Raw genomic sequence first — 22742 nt, forward strand, 5'->3', positions numbered from 1 at the left:
GGATGGAAGCCCTTCCCCAGGATGGAAGCCCCTTCCCCACGATGGAAGCCCCTCCCCAGGATGGAAGCCCCTCCCCACGATGGAAGCCCCTCCCCAGGATGGAAGCCCCTCCCCACGATGGAAGCCCCTCCCCACGATGGAAGCCCCTTCCCCAGGATGGAAGCCCCTCCCCACGATGGAAGACCCTCCCCACGATGGAAGCCCTTCCCCACGATGGAAGCCCTTCCCCACGATGGAAGCCCCTTCCCCAGGATGGAAGCCCTTCCCCGGGATGGAAGCCCCAGGTTTTGGAGATGCTGTTAGGAAAGCGAGTTGGTGAGCCCTGAGTCAGAGGAGATGCTGGGCGCAGCTCCATGGCGAGCTGGAGTGCAGCAGAGCCACCACAGGTCAACAGCAGAAGAAGCCAACATGTCACGAAGGGGACTGATGGGAGACTTCTCAGAGGAAGGCGTCAGAGTGGCCAGTAGCACCCAAAAAGATACTGGATGGACCAGCCACCAGAAAATGCAAGTGACCGTCAGCCAGACCCGACTACATGACATACAGGAGGTGGCCGAGCACTGGAGCCCGCAGCTCTTCTGTGCGCTCACTGGTGGTCACACCACCCTCAGCCCCGAACCTGGTCCTCACTGTTCACCAGGGAAAAGTGAAAGCGCACAGCCCAGGGAGCCTGCCACGGCCTGCACTCGCAGCCCCACACTGGGAGCAGCCCAGCTGACCACCCACGGCAGGAGAAGGAGCCCACCAAGACGTGCCGCCAACCCATCACACTCAACCGTGCACTGAGCCCACAGTGACACCGTGAAGGTCCCAGCTGTCCAGGGACAGGCTCAGACAGTGAGAACAGGCCGTGTGTCCACCCATCAAAACAGGCAGCTCACCCATAGGAGCTGATCTGGGGCTAGAAATGGACTGCAGGGTGGCTGGCTGGGTCAGAGTGGAGGGGACCTTCCCTGGTGACTCCTGGGTCTCCCCTCACTAACTGCTTGTACGTGAATTAAGCTCCAACTGTCTGCCTCCCGGAGAAGGCAAGGCGAGGCTGCTCTCCTGCCCAAGGCCACAGTCTCCACATGACCGCACGGCCCTGCGCCTCCTGGCCCCTGGGCCCTCCAGCCCCCTCCCCAGACCTCCCTGTCCTGTGCTGCCAGGCTCCCGCGTCATGGCTGTGCTGTGACGGCGTCTGTGTGGCCCTCCAGGCTTCGTGACACCCTGGGGCCCGCAGGCTCTGTCTGCTCAGGGCCTCCTGCGGGCACCGAGCATCACACCCTGTCTCCACAGAGCTGCGTCTGTGCTGTGGGCATGTGGTACGGCTGTGGGCTTATCTGAGGGCTCAGCCGCTGGCCTGGTCAGGAATTCCCTAGACGTGAGGGTGGAGGCCAAAGGCCTGACCAACCAGCTGAGGAGCGGCGGGCTCAGGCGGGCACAGTGGGGCTGGTGGCCGAGGCTGCAGGGCCTGGATCCCCATGGGCACGGGTCTGACTGTGCGCCCTTGGGTGTCCTTGTGAGTGGGGCTTCCGGAGGTTCTCCTGGAGGCGGCCTGCGAGGGTGTTTTGGGGGTGATGTCTGGGGCTGGAGTGAGGTGGCAGGCCCCAGCCCCAGGATCTTACCCACAGGCTCCAGGACAAGGGCCCTACTTGGGTGGTAGGGGGAGCAGAAGGGCCCCCCACACACAGCAGAGGCGATGGCTGACCAGTGCTTTATTGATTATCCCAGAGGTCAGCGCCTGCGGGGCCTGCGGCTGGCTCCTTTGAAAGTCCCGTCTCCCTCTTCCTGGCCACTGTTTGCCTGGCTGGGCCAGCAGCTGTCCTGTCCCCAGGCCTGGTGACTTGCGTGGTATGTGGGCTCCTGCCTCAGCCCAGCCCCTCCAGGTGCTAGGGGCTTTGTGCGGGGGTCACAGCTTGTTCCGAGGGCAGTGCCGAAGAGCCTCCTTCAGGGCCTCCACCACCAGGTCCACGTTCTTCCGGGAGGCGTTGCAGCCCAGCAGGCCGATCCGCAGCACCTGGTGGGCACAGGTCAGGGCATGTGGCAGCCTCTGTCTGTGGCTCCCCAGCCCTGAATGAGGCCTGGGCAGAGCCAGGGTGGGCTCACCCCATGGGTCACCCCCACCCAGCATGCAGGAGGGACACAGATGAAGACCCCAAAGACCCCGGCCAAAGCCAGCCCTCTCCCCTCTGCACCAGCGTGGCACTCAGTGGAGGTCACTCAGCAATTCTGGCTCTGCAGAGCAGCTGGACTGGGCCTGGATTTCCAGCTGGACTGCAAGGTCCAGTTGGAGGGCAGGAAGGACAAGGACGTTCTGAGAGGAATTGGAAAGGGTGTGCCCGGTGACCTCTGGCCAGGGTGGGGTGGGCGGGGAAATGCCCTGGAGCAATAGGCCTGGCCCAGAGAGTCCGCTGACCTTCCCCGAGGAGGGCCCCAGGCCGCCCGAGATCTCAATGTTGAAGTGGTCTTGAACATAGCTCACGATGTCTCTCCAGTCATAGCCAGCGGGCACCGCCACAGCAGTGACCGTGGGCAGCCGGATGGCCTGCAGGAAGTGCTGGGCTCAGCAAGCAGCCAGATGACCTGTGGGCCCTTCGCAGTGGCTCCACTGGGGCTCCTGCCCTGGCCTGACGGCCCTGCCTCAGGGCCCAGAGAAGCCCAGGAGAGCAAGGGCTCCCTGGGCAGTGTCCCAGCCTCTGAGGCTCCCAGGCCCACAGGCCCTTCATCAGGGCAGGGCAGCCATTTCCACTCAAAGGCAGAATGTCCTCCACCACGAATTCTCGCCTTGGTCGCTCGGGCAGTCTGCCTCTTCAGCTGACCCGCCCCCCCACCGTCAACCCGGGCCTCCTCACCGGGTCCCTCACAAAGAGCCGCAGGCCCAGCTCCTGCAGGCGCCCGTGCAGGTATGCGGAGGCTTCACGGTGCCGCTGCCAGCTGCTCTCCAGGCCCTGGGGGAGATGGCGGGACACTGAGGCCGAGCAGGGCAGGGGCCGCTCCCGAGGGAGAGGGGCTATGGGGACCACAGGCCTGGGTGTGGCCAACTTCAGCTCGGGGACCCACACCTTGGGGGCTATTGGAGCCCTGTTTGGGGCCCTGGCAGACTCAGGGCGGGGCCTGCCCTTGCCTCTGGAAGGCGGGGAGGTGGGCACCAGGGTGTTGTGGGTGCCTGGGGCCCCTGGGAGGAGGGGACTGCCCAGCAACGGGAGGGGCTCCTGGCCACACAGGACGGAGTGGATCAGAACCAGGACTCACTTCCTGTGAGGGGTCATCTTTCCAACCCTGGGCCTCCCAGTGCATGACCCGTGACCTCCAGTGAGACTCTCCCCAGACCTCATCCCTCCACCCTGGCCGCCGTCTTCCCTGCCCACCAATGCCCACAGCCTGAGTCCACCGGACTCCTCTGAGACTGCCCCCTTTCCTGGACCCTTCCCTGCTGCCCTCTCTTCTCTCCCAGCTCAGACCTCAGCCCTGTCTCCTTGGGTGCACACACACAGTGGGTGACACCCAGCTGTGGGTCACCATGCCACCAAGCCAGCCCCCAGGCAGCAGCTTTACGTGTGGGCACAGAAAGGAAACAAGTGGCCACAGTCCAGGGGCCCTTCCTGGCCCTTCTTGGCCTCTGGGCTGGTGGCAGGGAGTGGCCTCAGAGGATAGTGGGCACTGGGCATCCAGTGTCCCAGAGGGGGACTTGGCCCAAGACAAATCCACATGCTGGTCACAGACAACTGGCCTGGCCAGCTCAGCTCTGGGCACTGCACGTGCCCACAGGAATGGCAGCCTCTCCCTGGACATAGTGGCGCTGCAGTGGTCTGGGGTCCAGTTCACAGGCAGACCTGCCCAGCACGGCAGTCAGAGCCCTCAGGAGGTGGGCCCAGCGTGCCTGTGGCCCTCCTTGCTGTCCCTTTGGCCCACATGGGTCCCTAAGACTTGCTGTGACGCAGCACGAAGCCCTCACCAGATGCACCTGTAGCCTGGACTTCCTGCCTCCAAGGCCACCAGCGGGTTCTGAGGTCTGTGGGCTCTCAGCCTGTGGTCTTCTGTCAGACAACACGGCGGACCAGGATGGCTGCTGGCCACTGGTACCAGTTACTGCCCTTGGCCCCTATGACTGCCCCTGCTGCCTGTCCTCTCTTTCCAACTCGCTCGGCTCTCTCCCTGGACCCTGCCCTGCTCGCTCACGACAGAAGGGCAGAAAGAGTGCACCTGACCACGCCCCTGCATGTCCCTGGGCTCTGTTGTCCTGTGCACCTGCTGCCCAGGTCCACCATCCTCGGGGCCTGGGCCCAGGCCTCCCCTGCCTGGCAGCTCTGGCACAGGACCCTGCCTCCACCCTGTGGGCACCTCCTCCTCTGCAGGCCAGGCCGGTCAGCAAAGCTGCCCAGGAGCCCTCTCCTCCCGTTTCCCCAGAGCAGCTGCAGGCCTCTGTCCTCAGGGTGGGGTGCCTGGGAGCTGAGTGGCCCCACCTTGGCCCTGCACTGGACCAAGCCCCTGCCACTCACCTGCTCCACCATGAGCGCCAGGCTCTCCCTCAGGCTGTACAAGCCGTTGACAGACGTGGTGTGATGGTACCTGGGAGACAGCCCAGTGTGACCCATGGGGAGAGAATGGGCAGTGGCTGACCGCGGGCAGCCCCTCGCCAGGGGTATTGTCCAGTTTCAGGGTCATAGACCATGTGGAGGGCAGCTGGCCCGCATGCAGAGTGATGGGCAGAAAAGAAGCCGCCATGTCCCACTGCATCCCTTCAGCCTGTGTCCCTGCACTCTGAACCATGGGGACCTGGCCCATACGTGACACATGGGGCCTGGGGATTAAGGCTGAGGTCACCTCATGCAGCCCCTGGCTCCCCCTCTCCTGATGGAGAGGAACTGGGGCCTGGGGAGGGGACGCCATCGCTGGGCCAGGTCCAGAGAGCCTGGGGGACAGGGCACATGGAGAGGGTTGGGGGCCCCTCTGCTGGGCCTGAGTCTCCAGGCTGCGTGAGGGGCCTGGAGAGGGCGAGGGACACCTGGTCAGGCGGTCCCAGGGCTCTCCTGGGCGCAGGCAAGAAGGCAGGGGTTCTGATGAGAAGAGGGAGAGGTGGCCAGGGTGGAGGGAGGGCCAGGCCAGCCATCCCCGTCCCCACCCTGGGCTCCCGTCCCCGTCCCGTCCCTGTCCTCACGTCCTGGGCTCCCGTCCCCGTCCCCGTCTCCGTCCTCACGTCCTGGGCTCCCGTCCCCGTCCCCGTCTCCGTCCTCACGTCCTGGGCTCCCATCCCTGTCCCTGTCTCCGTCCTCATATCCTGGGCTCCCGTCCCCGTCCCCGTCTCCGTCCTCACGTCCTGGGCTCCCGTCCCTGTCCCCATCCCTGTCCCTGCCCTGATCACGTCCCCATCCCCGTCCCTGTCCCTGCCCGGCTCACGTCCCCGTCCCAGGCCCCGTCCCCGGCCCCGTCCCCGGCCCCGTCCCCGTCCCCGTCCCCATCCCTGCTCACGCCCTAGGCTTGTCGTCACAACCCCAGAAGTTGGCCAGACACTTGAGGTCCATGAGGACAGAGAAGGGCTTCGTCCTCCGAGCGTCAATCTTCTGCCTGTGGAGGAAGCCGCCTCAGTGTTGTGGCCCTGGCTCTTTGGGTCTGTCCTGTGTCATAGGCATGGCTGGGAGCAGGACCCCAGGGGACCATGTGGGCCGGTGGGTCAGGGGGTCCTCAGGCAGCCCAGCCCTGCTGGCCCTTGGGCCCATGTGGGCGTGACCCTGTCACCTGAGGCCAGACGCCTCCACTCTCAGTCCTTCCCTCTCTCTGTCTCCCTGCAGGGTCATCTTGGCTCACCCTGCAGGTCCCCGAAGGTGACCGCACTTAGAGACAGGGGTCTGCTGCTTTGCCAGCTCCAAGCCTGACTTAAATGGCAGAGGGCAGGACGGCTGAAGCCACCCCTCTGGCGGCTGCCACTCCCATGGGGCTCGGGCTACAAGGTTGGGATGTGGTCCAGGCCCAGCACCAAGCACCCCTTTCCTGGGCTGGCAGCCCTCACTGCCCCTGCTGTCCCTCCCACCTGGACCCCCACTCTGCCCCTGCACCCTGCCCGGCCGGGGCTCCGTCAGGGACTGCCGCTCTACTCTGGGGCCCTGGGACACGTCTGTTTTCCAGACTGACCCATCCAGCAGGGCCTTTCTCTGAGCTCCACTCTCAGACCAGCTCCTCCTGGACTCCTCCCCTGGCCCCCAGAACCCCTGACCTTGCCCCAGGTTGTCTCTGTCCTGGGTGGTGCCTGGCTGGCTGGGCTGCTGCTGGACGGTGGGCGCCCGCTGGGCTGTCAGCCTGCCCTAGCCCTCTGACCTGGCCCTGACTAAAGGTCTGGACACTGCAGGGTGAAGAGCGTGGCTGGAGCCCGTCCTGGGCCTTTCCTGGTCACTTCCTGGAGGCCGGGCTGGGTGGAGGAAGGGCTGGGTCTCTGGGTCCTGTTCCTGCTGTGCTCCTGGGAACCTCAGGACCCAGCCCTGCGTCCTGCACAGCAGGACTGTCCCCTGGGGACCTGACGTCCATCTGTGCCTCCCTCTCCCCACCACCCCTTCAGTGAATGCAGGCCCCTGCAGGACCCCGTCTGGAGGGCGGCAGGGGCTCCGGACCGTCTCCCTCCCCCGGGGCCCACTCACTTGGCCTTGTTGCTGAAGGAGATGAGGGAGGTCCCCGGAGGGCCGTTCAGGACCTTCTGGGAGCCCGAGTACAGGACGTCAATGCCTGGGGACACAGCTCATGGCAGGCCTGCCCGACCCAGGGCAGGTCACTCCCGAGGCCCTGCCTGCCCTTCCCAGTTCCCTCCTGGCCGCAGGCAGAAGCCCTGGGTTCCAGAAGGCTCATTTAACCTGCTCCCTGCTGCCACGGCGTGCAGGCAGTTGGTCCCAGGGTTGGTGGGCTGGGCACTCTGTCCACCATGTGGTGATGTTGGGAGGCTAGGCCCTGGGGGAGGTGACTGGGTCATTGGGTGCTGCCCTCAGAAGGACTCAACCCTGCGGTTGTTATAAAAGAGAGTAGCTATAAAGGAATGAGTCTGGCTGCTCCCTGATCTCTGGCTTCCTGCCTTGCTATGTGACCTCTCCCTCTGTCATGATGTCATATGCCAAAGGTGAGGCAGGGGTGTGGGTGTGCTAGAGACTCTGCTATGCTATTTGGACTTTCTGCCTTCCAACCATAAGCTAAACAAACCTCTTTTCTTCATAGGCTATCCGGCCTCAGGTATTTTGTTATAGTAACAGAAACTGAACTTACACACCCAGTGAGGAGTTGGTGCTGACCCAGCCTATGAAGACAGGACCCGGAGCCCAGGTGTGGACTATGGTGGGCCTAGAGGCACTGTTAGATAGAACCTTCCACCAGGGCTTCACGCTTACCTTGCTGGTCCATGTAGATGGGGACCCCGCCCAGGGATGCGACAGAATCCACCAGGAGCAGGCACTGGTGCCTGGAGGAGGGTGAAGTGCAGAGGGCAGCAGAGGGCAGCAGGAGTGGCCCGGAGTGCTCAGGCCTCGCCTGCACGGGGCACCCGGAGGGGCCTGGGAAGCGTTGGAAGGCCAGCAGGGAGACAGGAGGTGTCTGCCGCCGGAGCCACCGCCTCCTGTAGGCTTTTTTCCCACCGGTTCCTTGGAACCCGCTGCACGGGGCTGTGTGGGTGTCCGTGTGTGTCTGGATCCCCACCCCAGATTGTGTGTGAGGCTCAGCCTGGGCAGCCTGGGCTCTGAGCCTTCAGCCTGAGGGCCCAGTGACCGGGCGGCACAAGGCCCAAGTCTCCCCAAGAGCCTGCCCACTTAAGCGCCCTTGTCCTTGGGTCCCGCTGGCCCTCCCTGGCCGTGGGGAGTTCTGGCCTTCCACCCTGTGGTCAGTCGCACAGACACATCAGCTCAAGAGTGCTCTGCCCCTGTTTCCCGGGGGCAAAGAGGAGGGCAGGGGCAGTTTTGGGCACCATGGGGGCAGGACCTGGTCCAGCCACGAGGCCTGCAGGGCGAAGGGCCCTGGGGGGAACCAGCCTTGGGACACTTACCCTGCCCCGAGCCCTGGGTCCTCCTCTGAGAAACTAGCCAGCCCAGGGTCAGCCCATGGCCCCTGAAAGGGGGCCTGTACACAAGGCCATGTGGAAGATGCAGGGAATGTGGGGCTGGGGACAGGGAAATGGCCACCCAAGGCCCTTGGCCTCCAGCCAGGCTCGAGCAGCGCCCCAGCTCGGCCCCCGGGGAGGCTCACCTGTGGCAGAGCTGCCCATAGCCGTCCAGGGGCTGCATCACACCCGTGGACGACTCGCTGTGGGTCAGGAACAGCAGCACTGGCTTGTGCCGGGCCAGGCCCTGAGGGACAGAGGGACAGCTGTGGGCACAGCTGAGAGGGGATCACCGTGCACGCCCCCTTCCCGCCGTGGGCAGGCCTGTCTGGCGACTGGTGTGGGCAGGCCTCCACCCTCGGTCAGTGGCTGCTGAGGGGAGCCTGGGCAGCTCAGCTCTGAGAGGGGACTTTTTCCAACAGGAGGACTTGTGACAAGAAATGGTGCCCCAGCCTCCTGTGGGCCATGGGGCGGTCAGCTGCATCCAGAGCCTGGTAGTTTGGGACTGGCCTGGCCTGAGGGGGAGCAGCTGGCACCCTGAGTATCAGGGACAGGTCCTGTGCCCTGCCACAGCTCCGAGAGGGCTCCTGACTCAGTTTCCCTGCCAGGCAGAATCAGATGTCCCCCTCTGGCCAGGCATGGGGGAGACCTCCTGTAGAAAGGGCTGAGGACCAGCGGAAGGCCCTGGCTCCCCAGGCCCCGTCCTGCTGGGCCCACCCCCTCCAACCCCAGACCCGGGCACCTGGTACCTCTTCCACCTCCTGCAGGGTGTAGTGGCCTCCGGGCTCCTTGATCATGGGATGCACACGGGCTCCTGGCCAGGGGCAGAGTGGGCAGTGAGCAGCCCCACAACACTGCAGGAGCCAGTGCTGGGGAGCGGTGGACCCCGGGGGCAGGACCTCATCCACCCTGGTGCCTGGTGCCCTCAGAGCGGGTGAGGCCTGTTCCCTGGGAGGGCTCTTCCTGCACAGCCCCCGCCCCCCACGCTCCAGGGCTGTGGGGACAGACTCTTCAGGGTGCCCTTCATGGCCCATCCTGAGCCCAGCCAGGCCTGGTCACACAGGGAGAGCAGGTGGGCTCGGCAGGATGGGACCACAGAGAGCCCAGAGGGTCGGACGCAGGACGGAATGAAGAAGTGCCACACTGGCCTCGCCCCAGGGGGCTGGTAGCCAGGAAGCAGGCCCTGTCCTGCCCATGTCTCTGAGTCCTATGTCCTGGGCTGCCCATGACCTCCCAAGAGTCAGGAAGGAGCCAGGCGGGTGCACAGGCTCCATCAGAGGCTGTTCTGAGACCCGGGGGAGGGTTCCACCTCTGAAGCCCCGTCCTGTGCCAGGGGGATGCCCAGGGCCCAGGGGCTTCCCTGCAGCTCTACCCCCACGTCACAGAGATAGGGACTGTCACCCTGTGGCTGCCCAACAGGGGCTGTGGCCTGCTGGAGGACACAGTGGGTTGGTGGAGGAGGTGACGGAAAGGTCACGCAGGTGAGCCCTTGTCCAGGGACCGGCCATAGCCAGAGCTTGGCAGATGGAGGTTCTGGCAGGCTTCATCCACGGAGGAACTGGGGAGGGTCCCGAGGGCCACAGCTGCCCGTCCTCTTCTTACCTATGCGCTCCCCGATCTCCAGAGCCCGCTGCCCCCACATGCCGTTGGTGCCCACCAGGAAAGAGTCCCCAGGCTCCAGGAGGTTGAACAGGGCCACCTCCAGGGCACAGCTGCCCGAGCCGCTGACAGCCAGTGTGGTGGGGTTCTGGGTCTGGAACACATACTGGATGCCCTGCTTGATCTCATCCATGACCTGGGCAGTGGACACATGGGTCAGGGCCCTCTTCCAATTGACCACACGTGTAAACCAAAGCCCAGCTGCTGCCTACCGAGGCCCACCTGGTACATCTCCTTGGTCATGTGCCCGATCATCTGCAGTCCCCCGGCCTCTAGCACTCGAGGGGCCAGGTTAGAGGGGCCTGGGGTCAGCAGGAGCCGGTCAGGGATGGAGAGGGGCCTGCGGAGGGCCTCGGGGGGAGGCACAAGCAGCCGGTGGGAGGCCATGGTCTGCACCCAACCGACCTGTCGGGGCCCCAGGGCTGCTCTGGCCTTGGCCAGCACTCGGAACATTTCCCAACTCTCCCTGCGCTGGACATACAGGTGAGGCCGGTCGATGGGCCTCACCCCTGTTGTCCCTGTGCCTTTTATTGTCATTTGAACCCTTATCGATGTTTGCCCTGCTGTCAGGGGGACAGCGGGGGTGTTGAACCTTGGGGGGGAGGGGAGCCTCTGGAGTCCAGTCAAAGGGAAGCAGGGAGTGCCGGGACCCCCCCCTGTCAGCCCAGGGACGCCAGCCCAGCAGACCTGCTTCTCCAGGGTTACGAAAAGTCTTCCTTAAAGACTCAGAGAAGCATTTTAGGCTGTAGGCCTTACTGTCCCTGGTGACACCCCCACTAAAATGACCTGGGTCCCAATAAAACTTTATTCATGAAAACCCCCGTGAGGGCAGATGTGCCTGCACCGAGACTGTAGCTTCCTGAGCTGGCTCAGCGGGGGGACAGGCTCCCTGCAGCCACCGTGCCTCGGCTGTGGGTAAGGAGGCTCGCTCACACACTCAGCCCTGACCTCCTGGAAGCCAGCGTTTCCTGAGTCCTGTGAGAGCCAGAGGGCCTCAAGTCTAGACCGCACCCTCACAACCAACAACAGATTCACCCAAGGACCCCTCCTCGCTGGCCAGCAAGTGGACAGAATGGGTGCGATGCCAGGCTCCCCACAAGAGGAGAGCCAGACCCGGCTGAGGGTGGCGGGGCCAGAAGAGCTGTGGGTGTCCAGAGAAGTCAGGAAGCTGTGTGTGCCGGCCAGGCCCCTGCCCTGCCCCCAGCACATGGCGAGCTGTGTAGACCTGAAGCCCAGAGGTGCCCTCCAGCAGCGCAGCTATTTCTCAAGGTGCTCAGGAGCCCATGGCCACCTGATCAGGCCTTTTGCCCTCTGTTGGTGGACCTGAACCCCTTTGAAGGGGACATCCTGGGCTTTAGTAGCCAGGGGAGACTCTGGCTTCACACACCCCAAACAAACCTGGTCTTTTCTAGTGACCAGGGAGGCAGCAGCTTCTATCTGGGACCACACACTGGACCCTCTCCTGGTGACGGGCTCCCCAGTTTAGCAGAGCTGTCATTGCTGGGCCATCTTGCCAGGCATATGGGGCTGTGGGCAGCCAGGGTCATAGTATGGTCAGCCCAGCCCCAGGCCCTGTCCAGCCATGGCACTGAACAGCTGAAGCCCCAGATCAACCCACTCCTCTGTTCCAAGCTGACCCCAGACCATGCTGTGCCCCTTGGCTTGGGTGACACACCCACCCGGGAACCTCCTGCCTGCCCTGAGCAGGGCCCTGCTCCCAGGGACAGCACGCCCACCAGGGCTCAGTGCCTGCCCCAGCCTGCTCCACTGGGGCTCCCCCTTGTCCCCATGCCACATCCCAGAGCTGTCCTAGCTCCTGGGGCCTCCTGGGCTCTGTCCCCTCTGTGCCTCTGGCACAGCCCCTGCCTGCTGCTTTCACCTGCGGGGCCCCTGTACTGGGTGCCGGGCCCTGTAGGAGTCGTCCCTAATGTCTGGATGCCTTTGCACGCCCTTGATGGCCTTCCTCCTGTCAAGGGCACGTCCCTCAGGCCACGGGCAAGAGTCACACATCTGTTTACGTCTGTCTCCTCCCAACAGGACACCCCTTTCTGCAGGTCTGTGTGCCCAGCGTGGCATGTGGGAGGCAAAGGGAGCCCAGGCCCTAAGGGCCAGGGCACAGGGTGACCTTCCCCTGCCTTGGCACAGCTGGAGCCCAGTGTTGCAACCAGGGGAAGGTGTTACCCCAGGCCACAAGCTGATTGGAGCCTGGGTCCTGGGGACAGCAGCAGGGCGGGGACGGACCTCTGTGTCCCTGGAGACCAGGGCTCCCGGCCACCTGGGCAGGCTCAGAGGGGGGTTGATACCACCTGCTGCCTGCTCACCGTGGTTCCAGCACAACCCCATCCCTGTGCTAACCCAGTGCTGTGTGACCCACAGGTCTCAGGTCTCTGCAGCTGTGACCAGGTGAAGCAGGTCATTCTGGAGTAGGGTGGGCCTAAGCCTGTGGTTGGTGTCCCTATAAGACAAGAGATATCTGGACACACAAGTGGACACACTGGGTGCCTGCTGGGTGAGGACCAGGCAGAGACGGTGAGGCAGCTCAAGAGCTGGACGAGGAGGCAGGAGGGTGCTCCCTGAAGCGTCTGAGGGCACTGCTGCCCCAGAGCCTGCCCTTGGACTTCTGTCCTCCACAGCTGGAGGACGTCTGGCTGGGTGGCCAGCGTGTGACCGCTGGTTACTGCAACCCCAGGAAGGAACCTTGCGTTGGGCATCTGTGGCACTTTTGCTTTGGACGCCTGTGAGCTGCCGCCCGTCGAGCACCAGCAGCCGGGCTCTCCCAGGAGCTCCCAGGCGGCCGCCTGCACCCTCAGCTGCACCTTGGCCCCTGCTGCTCACCCCTCCAAAGGCCTGGAGCTGACTCAGCGCAGTGTGTGAGTGGGGTGCTGGACCAAGGTGCTTACCAAACCACTGGGTGCCCAGCCAGGTTCAGACCCAGGGAGGGCACGGCTGCCTGTGGCCAGCCACAGCTGAGGAAGAGGCCCGCCCTGGACACGCCCACCCCTCTGGCAAGGACACAGCTGGCTCTTAGGAGAGCTGAGCCTCACAGCTGGAGGCTCTCCTCCCATCTGCGTCAGGCCCCCAGGCCGTCTGACCTTGTGGGCCACCACTGTCCCCCAGAGTGCCACAGACTGCAGGAGGGTCTGCTCCCGGGGAATCAGATCCTCCCATGGGAATTCTGTCCCCTGGGGCAGGATGTGGGTCCCAGCCTCGCCTGCGGCTGGGGGTTCATGGACCTCCTGTGTGAGAGAGGCCGGGAAAGGTCCTGCTGGTTCCCTGGATGGAGGGCACCTCCCGCCTCTGCTCTGGTGGGCAGGACTGGGAAGCATGTCTCCGCCAGCCAGGGAGCTAGGGTGATCTCGGGGACCCCTCAGAGTGCACACCAGCTTTCCTGCAGCTCAGGAAGGTGCATGGGCCCCCAGCACTGCTCAGCTGCTCAGCTGGTCAGCTGCCCGCTGATGAGGTCGCCTCGCTGCCTGCTGCGCGTGACCCCGCCTGGCCTCTCTCCCTTCCTGGGGAGGAGCCGCCTCCTGGCCCCCACCATTGCTTGGTCTTGCCACTGTCACTGACGACCATCTTCCCTGTGTCCACCCTAGGAGAGCAAAAGGTTATCAACAGGATGGTGAGGAAATGCTCAGGGTTGGCGCTCCAGCCTGCTGGGTCAGGAGGGGACACGTGTGGCATGGAGCTGTGGCCTCAGGGCACACCCGAGGCACGGAGCAGTCAGCAGGAAGAGCCAAGATCTGACCCAACGTGGGCCAGTGGGGGATGGAGGGGCCCAGAGCAGGCAGGTCCTGGTGACAGCATGCGCAAGACCCTGGAGCCAAGAGCCCCACAGAGTCACGGAGGATGGACTTTGTGTGCGAGGAGGGGAGGGGCCCGCTGGAGCTCGGTGTCCTTGTGGTCCAATCCCATCAGTGAGATTCACGAGTGGAAGCCCCAGCCTCCCTCAGAACGGGACTCCGCACACAGGTGCTGTAGAGTGATTAAGGTTACACAGGTCACTCGGGTGGCCCTGAATACAACAGGACGGGTGTCCCCATGTGCAGAGGACATGAGGACAAGGAGGCACCCACAGGCCAAGGAGAGGCCTGGAAACAGCCAGCCCAGCCTACCTGGGGACACCAGGACCGTGAAGTCCAGTCTCCAAGTCCCCAGGCTGGGGGTCTGCTGCTGCAGCAGGAGCTGTGGACAGGAGGTGAAGAGGCAGGAGAGGCGCCCTGGCCCCTCAGGGGCAGAGGGCCTGTGGAGGGGCCTGCAGTCTGCTCTGTGAGAGTCCGGGGCCAGGCGTGTGCCCAGGAGCGGTGCGCCTGTGCCTTCCCTGGGGCTCCGCTCTGCTCTTTGAACGGCTCCTCCATCCACACTCTGTTCAGCGGCCAGGGAGGGACAGCAGCACCTGGGCCATCCTGCCCAGGGGCTCACTGCCCACTTTGAACACCCCAGACCTGGGCTGAAGATCAGGCAGCAGCTCCCAGCAATGTAGAATGTGCGGAAGGTTCCAGAACACCCAAGCATCAGCACCATGTCCTGCTAGACGTCAGCCAGAACCCAGACTTGGAGGTGAAGTCGGGCTCCTCCCGGTGCTGGCCGACTTCTGGGTCGCAGCTCCCTGGTCAGGCAGCAGACCCAGCCTCTCTCCAGGGACTTCTCTCCGGTTTCTTGTCTGGGCAGTTCAAAGGATGAAGCCCACGGATAAAGGAGTGGACAGAAGCAGGTGGCAGGAGAAGCTGCAGAGCCCTGTCAGGTGAGGGGCTCCATGGCAGGTCACACCAGGATGCTGATCAGGGGCCCACAGGGTGACCACCAGGGCCACTGGCCATCTGTGCTAAGCAGGCCATGGAGGTGTGGCGGCTGCTGGGTGGTTGTGGCCTCAGCCTTCCCCAGGCTGCCCCTCCCTGCCCTCTCTGGGTCAAGGGGTCAGCTACCATGTTTGAGATACTTCTACGGATTAGTTTCATGGGGTGGCTTTTATAGTTGCTGGGCAGCTTCCACCCGGCTCCTGAGGTGGCCGGGTGGTGGCCTCTTCCTGGCCACAGGTGCACTCATGTCCTGAGTCCTTGTCTCCCCAAGGCCTGTCCCCATCTCCCAGGGACGGCTTCTCACAGGAGGACATGGTGACACCTGTCGAGAAGGCAGCCCCTCCTGGCCCACTCGGCCCCCATGCCTGGCTCGGCCCGGACCCAGGTGACCTGTGCCCGCTGCCTGGGGCCTGACCCTCCCAAGAGCTCCTGGTGGGCAGGGCTGGGCAGCATGAGGAGCGCTTCCTGGCAGAGGCTGGCTGCCTGGGGGCCGTGTGGCTGGCAGCACTGTCTTCCTCTCCTCGGTGTCATTCCTGACCACAACTGGCCCCACATCTGAGTCCCTCAGAGACACCAGATGCTCTGGCCGGAGGACGATGGCCCCAGCACACCAGGCATGGGCTGAGGCTCACCGGGCAGGAGGCTCAGAGGGGAGGGGGCAAGCCTGTTCTGGGGACCAGGGGACAGCGCAGCGGAGGCAAGGGGAGAGGGCAGTCCCCGGGGAAACAGCGACACCCAGTGGCCACACTGTGCACTTCAAGCCCCTCCCTCAGAAGAGGGTCCTTGCTCTTCAGAAGAAGGGTGTGGGGTTGTCAGGTAGGGGAGGGACCTCAGAAAGGGCCAGGCAGATCAGCCCCTGCCCTGTCCCTGCTGTGCCCTGTGAACGAGACCCTACAGTCCCTCTGTGAGAGTGCTGCCCGGCCACCAGCTGGACATGACCCTCTGGCTCAAGGAATTCTGAGCCTGGTGGCAGTGACCTGCAGGCGAAGGACATGAGAGGCATTAGGAAGGTGCGGCCCTTGTGTGGAGCACAGGTGGGTGCCAGGCCCAGAGGGTCCTGCGGTCATACGGCTGTCACTCCTGGGGTGAAGCTGCCTCTGGAGTCGGTGGACACAGAGCAGGACGTGGAGTCAGGAGGCCAGGCCCTGAGGGGGAAGTCTGCACTTAGCCAGGAGGAGAGAGGGGCTCCAGGGTCTCAGGGTGCTTTTGGGGGCCCGTGTTTCCACCTGACCCAGAGTCCAGGTTGACTCGGGGACCCCCGCTTACAGGAGGCTGAGATGCCTCCAGGTCCTGGTGCCTCCCCGGCCTGGCCTGGCTGCCTTATCTGCCCATAGTCAGCCCCGAGGCTCCCAGAGCCCTGACCCCGTTCCCTGAGCTCACCCTCCTTCAGGGGCAGGGAGAGACCTTCCAGCAGGGTCCACGCTCAGGCACCTGGCTGCCTGCCCGGCTGCTGCTGCCCACCACCCTGCCACGGGCCCTGCCACGTGGCTGGGTAGCCTGTAGCTGCTGGCTGTCCCTGCTGTGAGCTCCTCTGCGGCACTGGGACCAGAACATGGTGCCACCCAGCAGTGCTGCTTCTCGGTGTCTTGATGTCCCCAGGGCCCGGCCTTGGCCAGCCCCTCCACTTCTCTCCTATGGGAGGGACAAGGGTAGGTGGAGCCTGGTTTCTGCAGGGCGACCCACGAGCTGGGGTCGGGTGGGAAACGTGAGGGCGCAGGCAGCCGTCCACCCTGGGCCTGTCCACCTTCTGGGCGTGGCACACCCCAGCTTCCCATGTCTCCTGTTAGACCCTTGCTGTCTCCCATCTCACTGCTCCCCTCCCCCAGGGCCTTACCTGTGTACGTTTGCTGAAGAATTTCAAGAAAACCCCTCACATCATGTTATTTCACCCAGATATTCCAATGTGCATCTAAAAACATGGACATTTTCTTCCAAATCCCCAATGTTATTATCGTGCTCAATGAAACTAAAAATAGTTCCTTAACATCAACTAAGAGCTGGCCCACAGACAAACTGCCCCAGGTGTCCAAAAAGTATCCTTTGAAAGCTGGTTTGAGAGAGTTGGGATCAAACAGGAGAAGGGTCTGGTGCTCAGAGACACAGGTGGACCACGGAAGCCCAGAGGAGGCCTCTGGCCAGGAGAGAAGAGGGCCTGGTCAGGCCTGTGTCCCTGTTCCTGGGAAGGCCCCCTGCTGAGCTCTGCCTGGTCTCCCCAGGGCTACGTCTGCCATGAGGCAAAGGTCTCGGGGGGCCACCCACTGAGGAGCGTCCCCCCATGGCACCTGTGACAGAGCACAGTCTTCCCCAAGGGCAGGGCCCTCCAGGAGGGGGCTGGGTGGCCGGAGGCCCTGCCCAAGCTCTCTGGAGGCCTGTGCCTCTGTCCGCTCTTCTGGCAGCCCGGGGCCAGTCTCCTCTCCCAGATCCTCTCTTACCAGCCTGGCCCAGACCCCAGGGCAGGAAGGGGAGGTCGGTGAGCTAGACCTCACGGGGGTGCGCCAGCTCTGGGCAGGGTGTGGGCTCCCCACAAGCTCATGTTGGACCCTGTCCAGCACGGGTGGCTGAACTAAGGTCACTCATGTGAATTTGGGGTGACACAAAATAAAACGGACACAAATCACCTCCACACAAGGTTCAGGACGGCTTCCAGGCTCTCGGCCTCAGGCTCCCCAAAAGGGAGCGCAAGAGAAGGCCACGAGAGGCTGACCAGAGAGAGGGGGCACATTCAGAATCGAGCTTTTATTTGGGGGACACTCTTCTTAGAAAGTTCTATCCGTAAGGGCAGGAGGTCAGGCTTACCAGGGGCAGGTGTGACTCAACCCAGGGGTGGCGCCTACACTCAAGAGCCCCTTGGTATCCCAGCTGGGTCAACGCCCAAGTCACCACGAAGTGGAGTGGTGGTCAGAGCCCCTGCTTAGGACTGGGAGGGGGCACTGTCACGTGCTGGTGGCCTTCAGAGGAAGGGCCTGGAGGAGGTGATGGGGTCAGAGCAGTGGTGGGGGTAGGCTCCCCAGAAGGCCGCAGAGGCTCTCACCAGGCACCCCCACCTGCTGTTGAACTGCAGCCTCCTCAGCTGTGAGCCGACTAGACCTCTGTTCTTTACAAGTCACCCCGTCTGTAGTACTCCGTTACAGCAACAGAAGCAAAGACAGGCTGGAAGTTCCCAGGGTCAGCTCTCAGCCTTGTCCTCCTGGACATGTCCTCATGTTCCCTCCCGTGCTGCCCCTGACCTGGTGAATGTGGGTGGAGCAGGGTTCTGTGGTCACTTCCTTGAGCTGACCGCTGCACTGAGACAGTCACTGCGCGGGGTGGGGGCTGCTGGAGGTGAGAGGCAGGAGGAGGGGTCAGGGCCCAGAGAGGAAGTCCAGGCTGCTAGCCTGGCTGGGAGCACAGGTCACAGGAGCAGGGACGGGAGGAATCAGGGCCTCTGTCTTATCAGATGCACCTGGAAAAGGCTGGAACCAAAGTCCAGGTAAGAAGAGGGACTCCTGCGTGTCCCACAGCAGCCCTGGGGTGTCCCCTGTCCTCAGCACCCACAGAGGATCCCTCAGGGGAACCTGCAGTCACCCCACCTACAGATGAGGACAAGTGGCACAGGCAGGCAGCAGCCTCCCAAGGGCTTCCTGTGGGTGGTTCCAGGGCAGCTGATCAAGCTGGCCTGCAGGACGGGCTGGGTGTCACTGACCTCTGGCTGCCAGGCTCTGGACCTAGTGTGTGTGTTGACTGGGTGCCCTGCCCTGGGGGAAGCCTGTGCCCTGTGACGGTCCCTCCTCCAGGACCCTCCCTGGGAGGGCTATCTGGAAGGCCAGCCTGGCTCAGCAGGGATGGCCCCCGGGTGCAGCCTGGTGCTGGCTCCTGGGGGACACTCCCTGAATCAGGGCACAGGGTCCCCTTCTTGCAGGTCTAGACAATCCTGGGCTCACCTTTCCCTCAGACATGGCCCCAGGGGGCTGCCTGAGGCCTCTGAGCTGGGGGCTCCCACCACAGGGTCCCTGGGCCCTGACCTGCAGGGTCTTTCTGGCTCTCCCCGTCACTGCCTGCCCATGCCTGCTCCTGACGTCCTCCATGTGTCCTCCTTTATACCCTACCCGACCCCACAGCCTGTGACTCACCCAGGGGAGACGGGCGGAGCCCACCTGGGAACCTCGCGGTCAGCACCCTCAGCCCTCCTGAGCCACAGTGAAACAGGAATTGATCCCCAAACACCCTCCTCCAAGGTCAGTCTCTCCTCTGCCAAGATCTAAGAAAAGATTTAATTTCAGCTGCTGCTGCTGCCAGTTCTGTTTTGCAATGTCATCTTCTGACTCGTGAGACTGCATTCTGGGTGGATGGGTACCGAGTCCTCTTGGTGGGGCTGGATATACTGAGGGCACTTCAGAGTCGTGGACTAGACAGGCTCCCAGCTTACACACGGGGAAACCGAGGCCAGAGAGAGGGAGCTCTGCCAGAGCCACACCACGAGGGTCAGGTGGAGCTGGGGCAGGACCCAGGGGTACCTCCTGACCAGGCAGCAGCCCCAGGTCCTATCAGGGAAAGCCACTCAGGCCCTCCTACCTCAGGACTGGCCCACAGAGGGGCATGGGGAGACTGGGAGACCACAGCTCAGCACAGGAGTCCTTCCCAGAGCCACCACACTGCCTGCCAAGGGGGGAAGGCAAGTTGGCCAGGGCCCCAGTGTGAGCACCAGAGACCCCAGGACGGCTGGCCCAGGTGTCACCTCAGCTGCCTCGGGGAGCTCTGATGGGGTCTGTTCCCCGTGTCCAGGGAGGAGGCAAAGGCCTGGGCAGCTGAAGCTGGCCTTCACCACCCTCCTCTTCCTGCCGTGAGCTGAAGCCGCACGAGGCCCTCACCGGAAGCACCGTGTCTGGACTGCCTGCCACCTGCAGCGCCACGAGCCAAGAATACCTCTTTTCTTTATAAGTTCTCTCCTGTGGGCGACCGAGGGTGGATCAAGACAGCGAGTCGGAAGTCTCAGCTCTTGTTCGAGGGGCTGATCTGTCTGGAGCTCACCCCGGCCCTGTTGGTCCTGTCCAGCCAGTGCAGTGTGGAGGGCAGAGGGTGTCCCCGAGCTTGGAGCGCTCCGTCCTGGGCTAGGGCACGCTCTAGGTCTTCTGCTTCTTCAGTCGGAATTCTCTGCTGTTCCCTTTGCTGAACTGACTCGCTCAGTTCTCACAGGTCCATTTGCCACCAGCCAGGCCATCTGGCCATCTCTCGTCCTTCCTTCATTGCCCCTCTCCGTCCACTCTTGTGGGTTTTGCCTTCACTGACTTCAGCATTATCTCAAGTTCCTAAAATTCACTCTTATGATTTTTATAGAATTGCATTAAATTTACTGTTTTCCTCCCCCTACTAGACCCCAGTTACTCAGATTAATTCTATGTCAATAGCATTTTATAGTTTTTAATAAAGACTTACTTATTTATTGTCAAATTTATTATAACTTTTAGAATTCTGTGACTGGCATGACTGGAATCTGTCTTCCATTCCATGTTTAATTAATTTTAACATATTTTGAAACCTTTCAAAATTTATGCACTCATTACCAGACTTAACAATGTTAATACTTTCCTTTTTCTTCTGACCCTGTTGTTTTTCACCTTTATTTAATTTATTTATTTTTACATGGTGCCGAGGAACAAACCCAGTGCCTCACATGTGCTCAGCAAGTGCACTGCCATTGAGCTACAACCCAGCCCCAAGATCCTAGTTTTCCAAAGATATAAAATGGTGTCAGTAACAGTGATAATCAAGACAGTGTGACATTAACACTGGCCTAACGCATGGGCAGGTCTTCAGGGAGGCTGCTCTGTTGGACCTCAGCTCACGCTGTGTCTTAGGACACAAAAGGGCACTAACCATAAAAGAAAAAAGTTGCATTTCAGCAAAACTGAAAATTTGCTCATGAAAATCATTATGAAGAGCATAAATAAGCAAACCACAGCTGGAAGAAGATGGCCATAGCATGTCCGGAGCCACACAGGACACACAAGAATGTTGCAACTCAGCAGCAAAAAGAAGAGCATCTGATCTTCCAGCCCTATTTTGTATTTTATTTAGAGACGGCCTCTCTGAGTTGCTTAGAGCCTGGCGGTTGCTAAGGCTGGCTTTGAACTCATGATCCTCCTGCCTCAGCCTCTCAAGCGCTGGGATTACAGGCGTGAGCCACTGCACCTGGATCTTTATGTTTTTTTTAATGGGCAAAAAGTTGAGCAGATGCATATCTATTTCTCTCTCTCTCTCTCTCTCTCTCTCACACACACACGTGCCCCCAGCGCATGGTTAATCGTCCAGGAAGTTCACCTCTAGAGTGGCTATTGATGTCCATTGTGGGTGAGGATGGGGAGCACGGAGACCTCTTGGCGGAAGTGGACAAGACCACTAGCACTTTGGGCCGCGGCACTGCAGCTGTTTTTTCTTGATTGTTTTTTATTTATACATGGACACAGTATCTTTATTTTTGTTTATTTATTTTTATGTGGTGCTAAGGATGGAGCCCAGGGCCTCACATATGTGAGGCGAGCTCTGCCCCTGAGCCCAGACTCCAGCAGAGGCACTGAAGCTTCTTAAAATGTGACCCAATCAGGCGGAGCACCTGCGACCCAGGAGTCCCCTCCTAAGTATTTACTCAAGAGAAATTAAAAACATACACCCCGAGGGGCTGGGGATGTGGCTCAAGTGGTAGCCGCTCGCCTGGCACGCCTGCTGCCCAGGTTCCATCCTCAGCACCACATACAAACAAAGATGCTGTGTCTGCCGAGAACTAAAAATAAATATTAAAATTCTCTCTCTTAAAAAAATAAAATTAAAATAAAATAAAAATGTACATCCCTAAGCTTCGTGCGCGGTGCTCAGTTGGAAACCCAACGCTCCGGAAGGGCGCAGGGAAGGCCAGGGGGACCCGCTCAGCAGCGGGGAGCGCTCCACAGGGCGCCCAGCGGAGGACCTCGAGTCCACCGAGTCCGCACGGAGGGACCAGGGACCGTCCTCGGCTGCGGGCCGCCGGGGAGGGGCACGGAGGGGCCTCCTGGGCCACGTGTGGAAGCTGGCCGAAGGGCGCCTGGGCTTTTCACCCTGCTAAGTGATACCGCGACAAGGACCCGTGCCAAGAGTCCCCGAGGTCGCCTGGAGGCTTCCTGAGCACCCCTCCGAGACAACCCGCGGACAGGGGATCTGGGTCTTGAGCTAGTCTATCTGGAGCCAGGTCTGCGCGGGCAGGGTGGTGGTGGGAAGCCCACCGCCTCGCCCCAGCCCTGTCTGGGGTGGTCCGCTCCACCGCCTGGTGCCTGGCGCAGGGACACACACTGCCTCATCCATTCTGGACTGGGCACTGCGAGGACACCCGATCCTGTCCCCTCTGGTCCTGTGCTAGGGTAACTCCTGAAGCGCAGGGGCGGGGCTTGGGCGAGCACACCTTCCTTCCATAGTCCCTAAGGTCCTGGGGACCACCCCGGGGCCAGCAGCAGGGTGCTCACAGATCCAAGGCCACCTGCCGCCTCACATTCTCTGCTGATTCTTGGCCCAGGTCTTCCCATTTCCTCTCCAGATCCTTGAATTTTCTCAGGTTTATTGCTGATATGTATTTGTTGTTGTTGTTGATTTGGTATTTGCTCACTTTACTAAAGTCAATTTTTCTAAGTAGTAAAAATATTTCTCCTAAAGATAGTATGTTTCTTTCTTTCCAATATTTAGATGTAGTGTGTTTTTCTTGTCTTCACATTGAATAGGAGCAATGGAAATGAACAGAAATTGCAACCAAAAAAAAAACAAAAAACAGTTTGTTTTAACTTTATTGGAAATAGATGGAGTTGTTCATTCACTAATTCACTCATTCATTCATCAGATGTTTCTCACCCAGTATTTTTATACCAGGCACTGTGTTTATTGGCTCACAGTGTGGTACCTGTTATGGAGCACGCTGTGACAGTTGGTGTGGCCCACCATGTGTGGCCAGCACATTCTGGTAGTCAGCACTTTCCTCCCCTTTGACAGTGGACGTGTCTCTGTGGTGAGGTCTTCAGACGCCCAGCTCAGCACGCATGCCCTGTGCTGCAGAACACCAGGACTTCCCACCACCAGCCTCTTTCCATCCCCTGAAATAGCAGGGAGGGCCTGGTCCCCACCAAGGTCTCCCACATCACCCAGCTGCTTTCCAAGCCACGTGTCCACCAGTGACCAGGCTCAGGGGCTGCTGACTCTGCCCCCAAGTTTCCTGCAGCCCCCACATGCACAAGGTGCTGAACTTG

The 22742-nt window shown here is 61.8% G+C and overlaps 1 protein-coding gene and 1 long non-coding RNA gene across 9 annotated transcripts; one reads left to right on the forward strand and one right to left on the reverse strand.

Annotated features, from left to right (window-relative positions):
* Nucleotides 1–1680: 1680 nt before the first annotated feature.
* Nucleotides 1681–18783, reverse strand: Agxt (alanine--glyoxylate aminotransferase). Of its 8 annotated transcripts, none has more exons than XM_076866626.2 (15): nucleotides 18636–18768; nucleotides 17547–17729; nucleotides 15883–16134; nucleotides 13819–15647; nucleotides 9929–13678; nucleotides 9650–9842; nucleotides 8797–8861; nucleotides 8194–8294; nucleotides 7347–7417; nucleotides 6612–6696; nucleotides 5452–5547; nucleotides 4482–4551; nucleotides 2835–2930; nucleotides 2399–2527; nucleotides 1681–1999 (listed from the first exon to the last, which is right to left on the reverse strand). In XM_076866626.2, the coding sequence occupies exons 5-15, from the start codon at nucleotides 10241–10243 to the stop codon at nucleotides 1892–1894; spliced, it is 1329 nt and encodes a 442-aa protein (XP_076722741.1). In that variant the 5' UTR covers nucleotides 10244–13678; nucleotides 13819–15647; nucleotides 15883–16134; nucleotides 17547–17729; nucleotides 18636–18768; the 3' UTR covers nucleotides 1681–1891. The 8 variants fall into 8 exon arrangements, with proteins under 8 accessions (XP_076722741.1, XP_076966415.1, XP_076722739.1 ...); XM_077110300.1 differs by having other exon boundaries at nucleotides 17547–17817; XM_076866624.2 differs by having other exon boundaries at nucleotides 18612–18768.
* LOC143407432 (uncharacterized) lies at nucleotides 17777–19929 on the forward strand. The gene is made up of 3 exons (XR_013092350.2): nucleotides 17777–17971; nucleotides 18600–18716; nucleotides 19264–19929. It is a non-coding gene; the product is annotated as an uncharacterized LOC143407432 (long non-coding RNA).
* The last annotated feature ends 2813 nt before the right edge of the window (nucleotides 19930–22742 follow it).

The sequence above is a fragment of the Callospermophilus lateralis genome, chromosome 9 (assembly GCF_048772815.1).
Source record: "Callospermophilus lateralis isolate mCalLat2 chromosome 9, mCalLat2.hap1, whole genome shotgun sequence".
NCBI lineage: Eukaryota > Metazoa > Chordata > Mammalia > Rodentia > Sciuridae > Callospermophilus > Callospermophilus lateralis.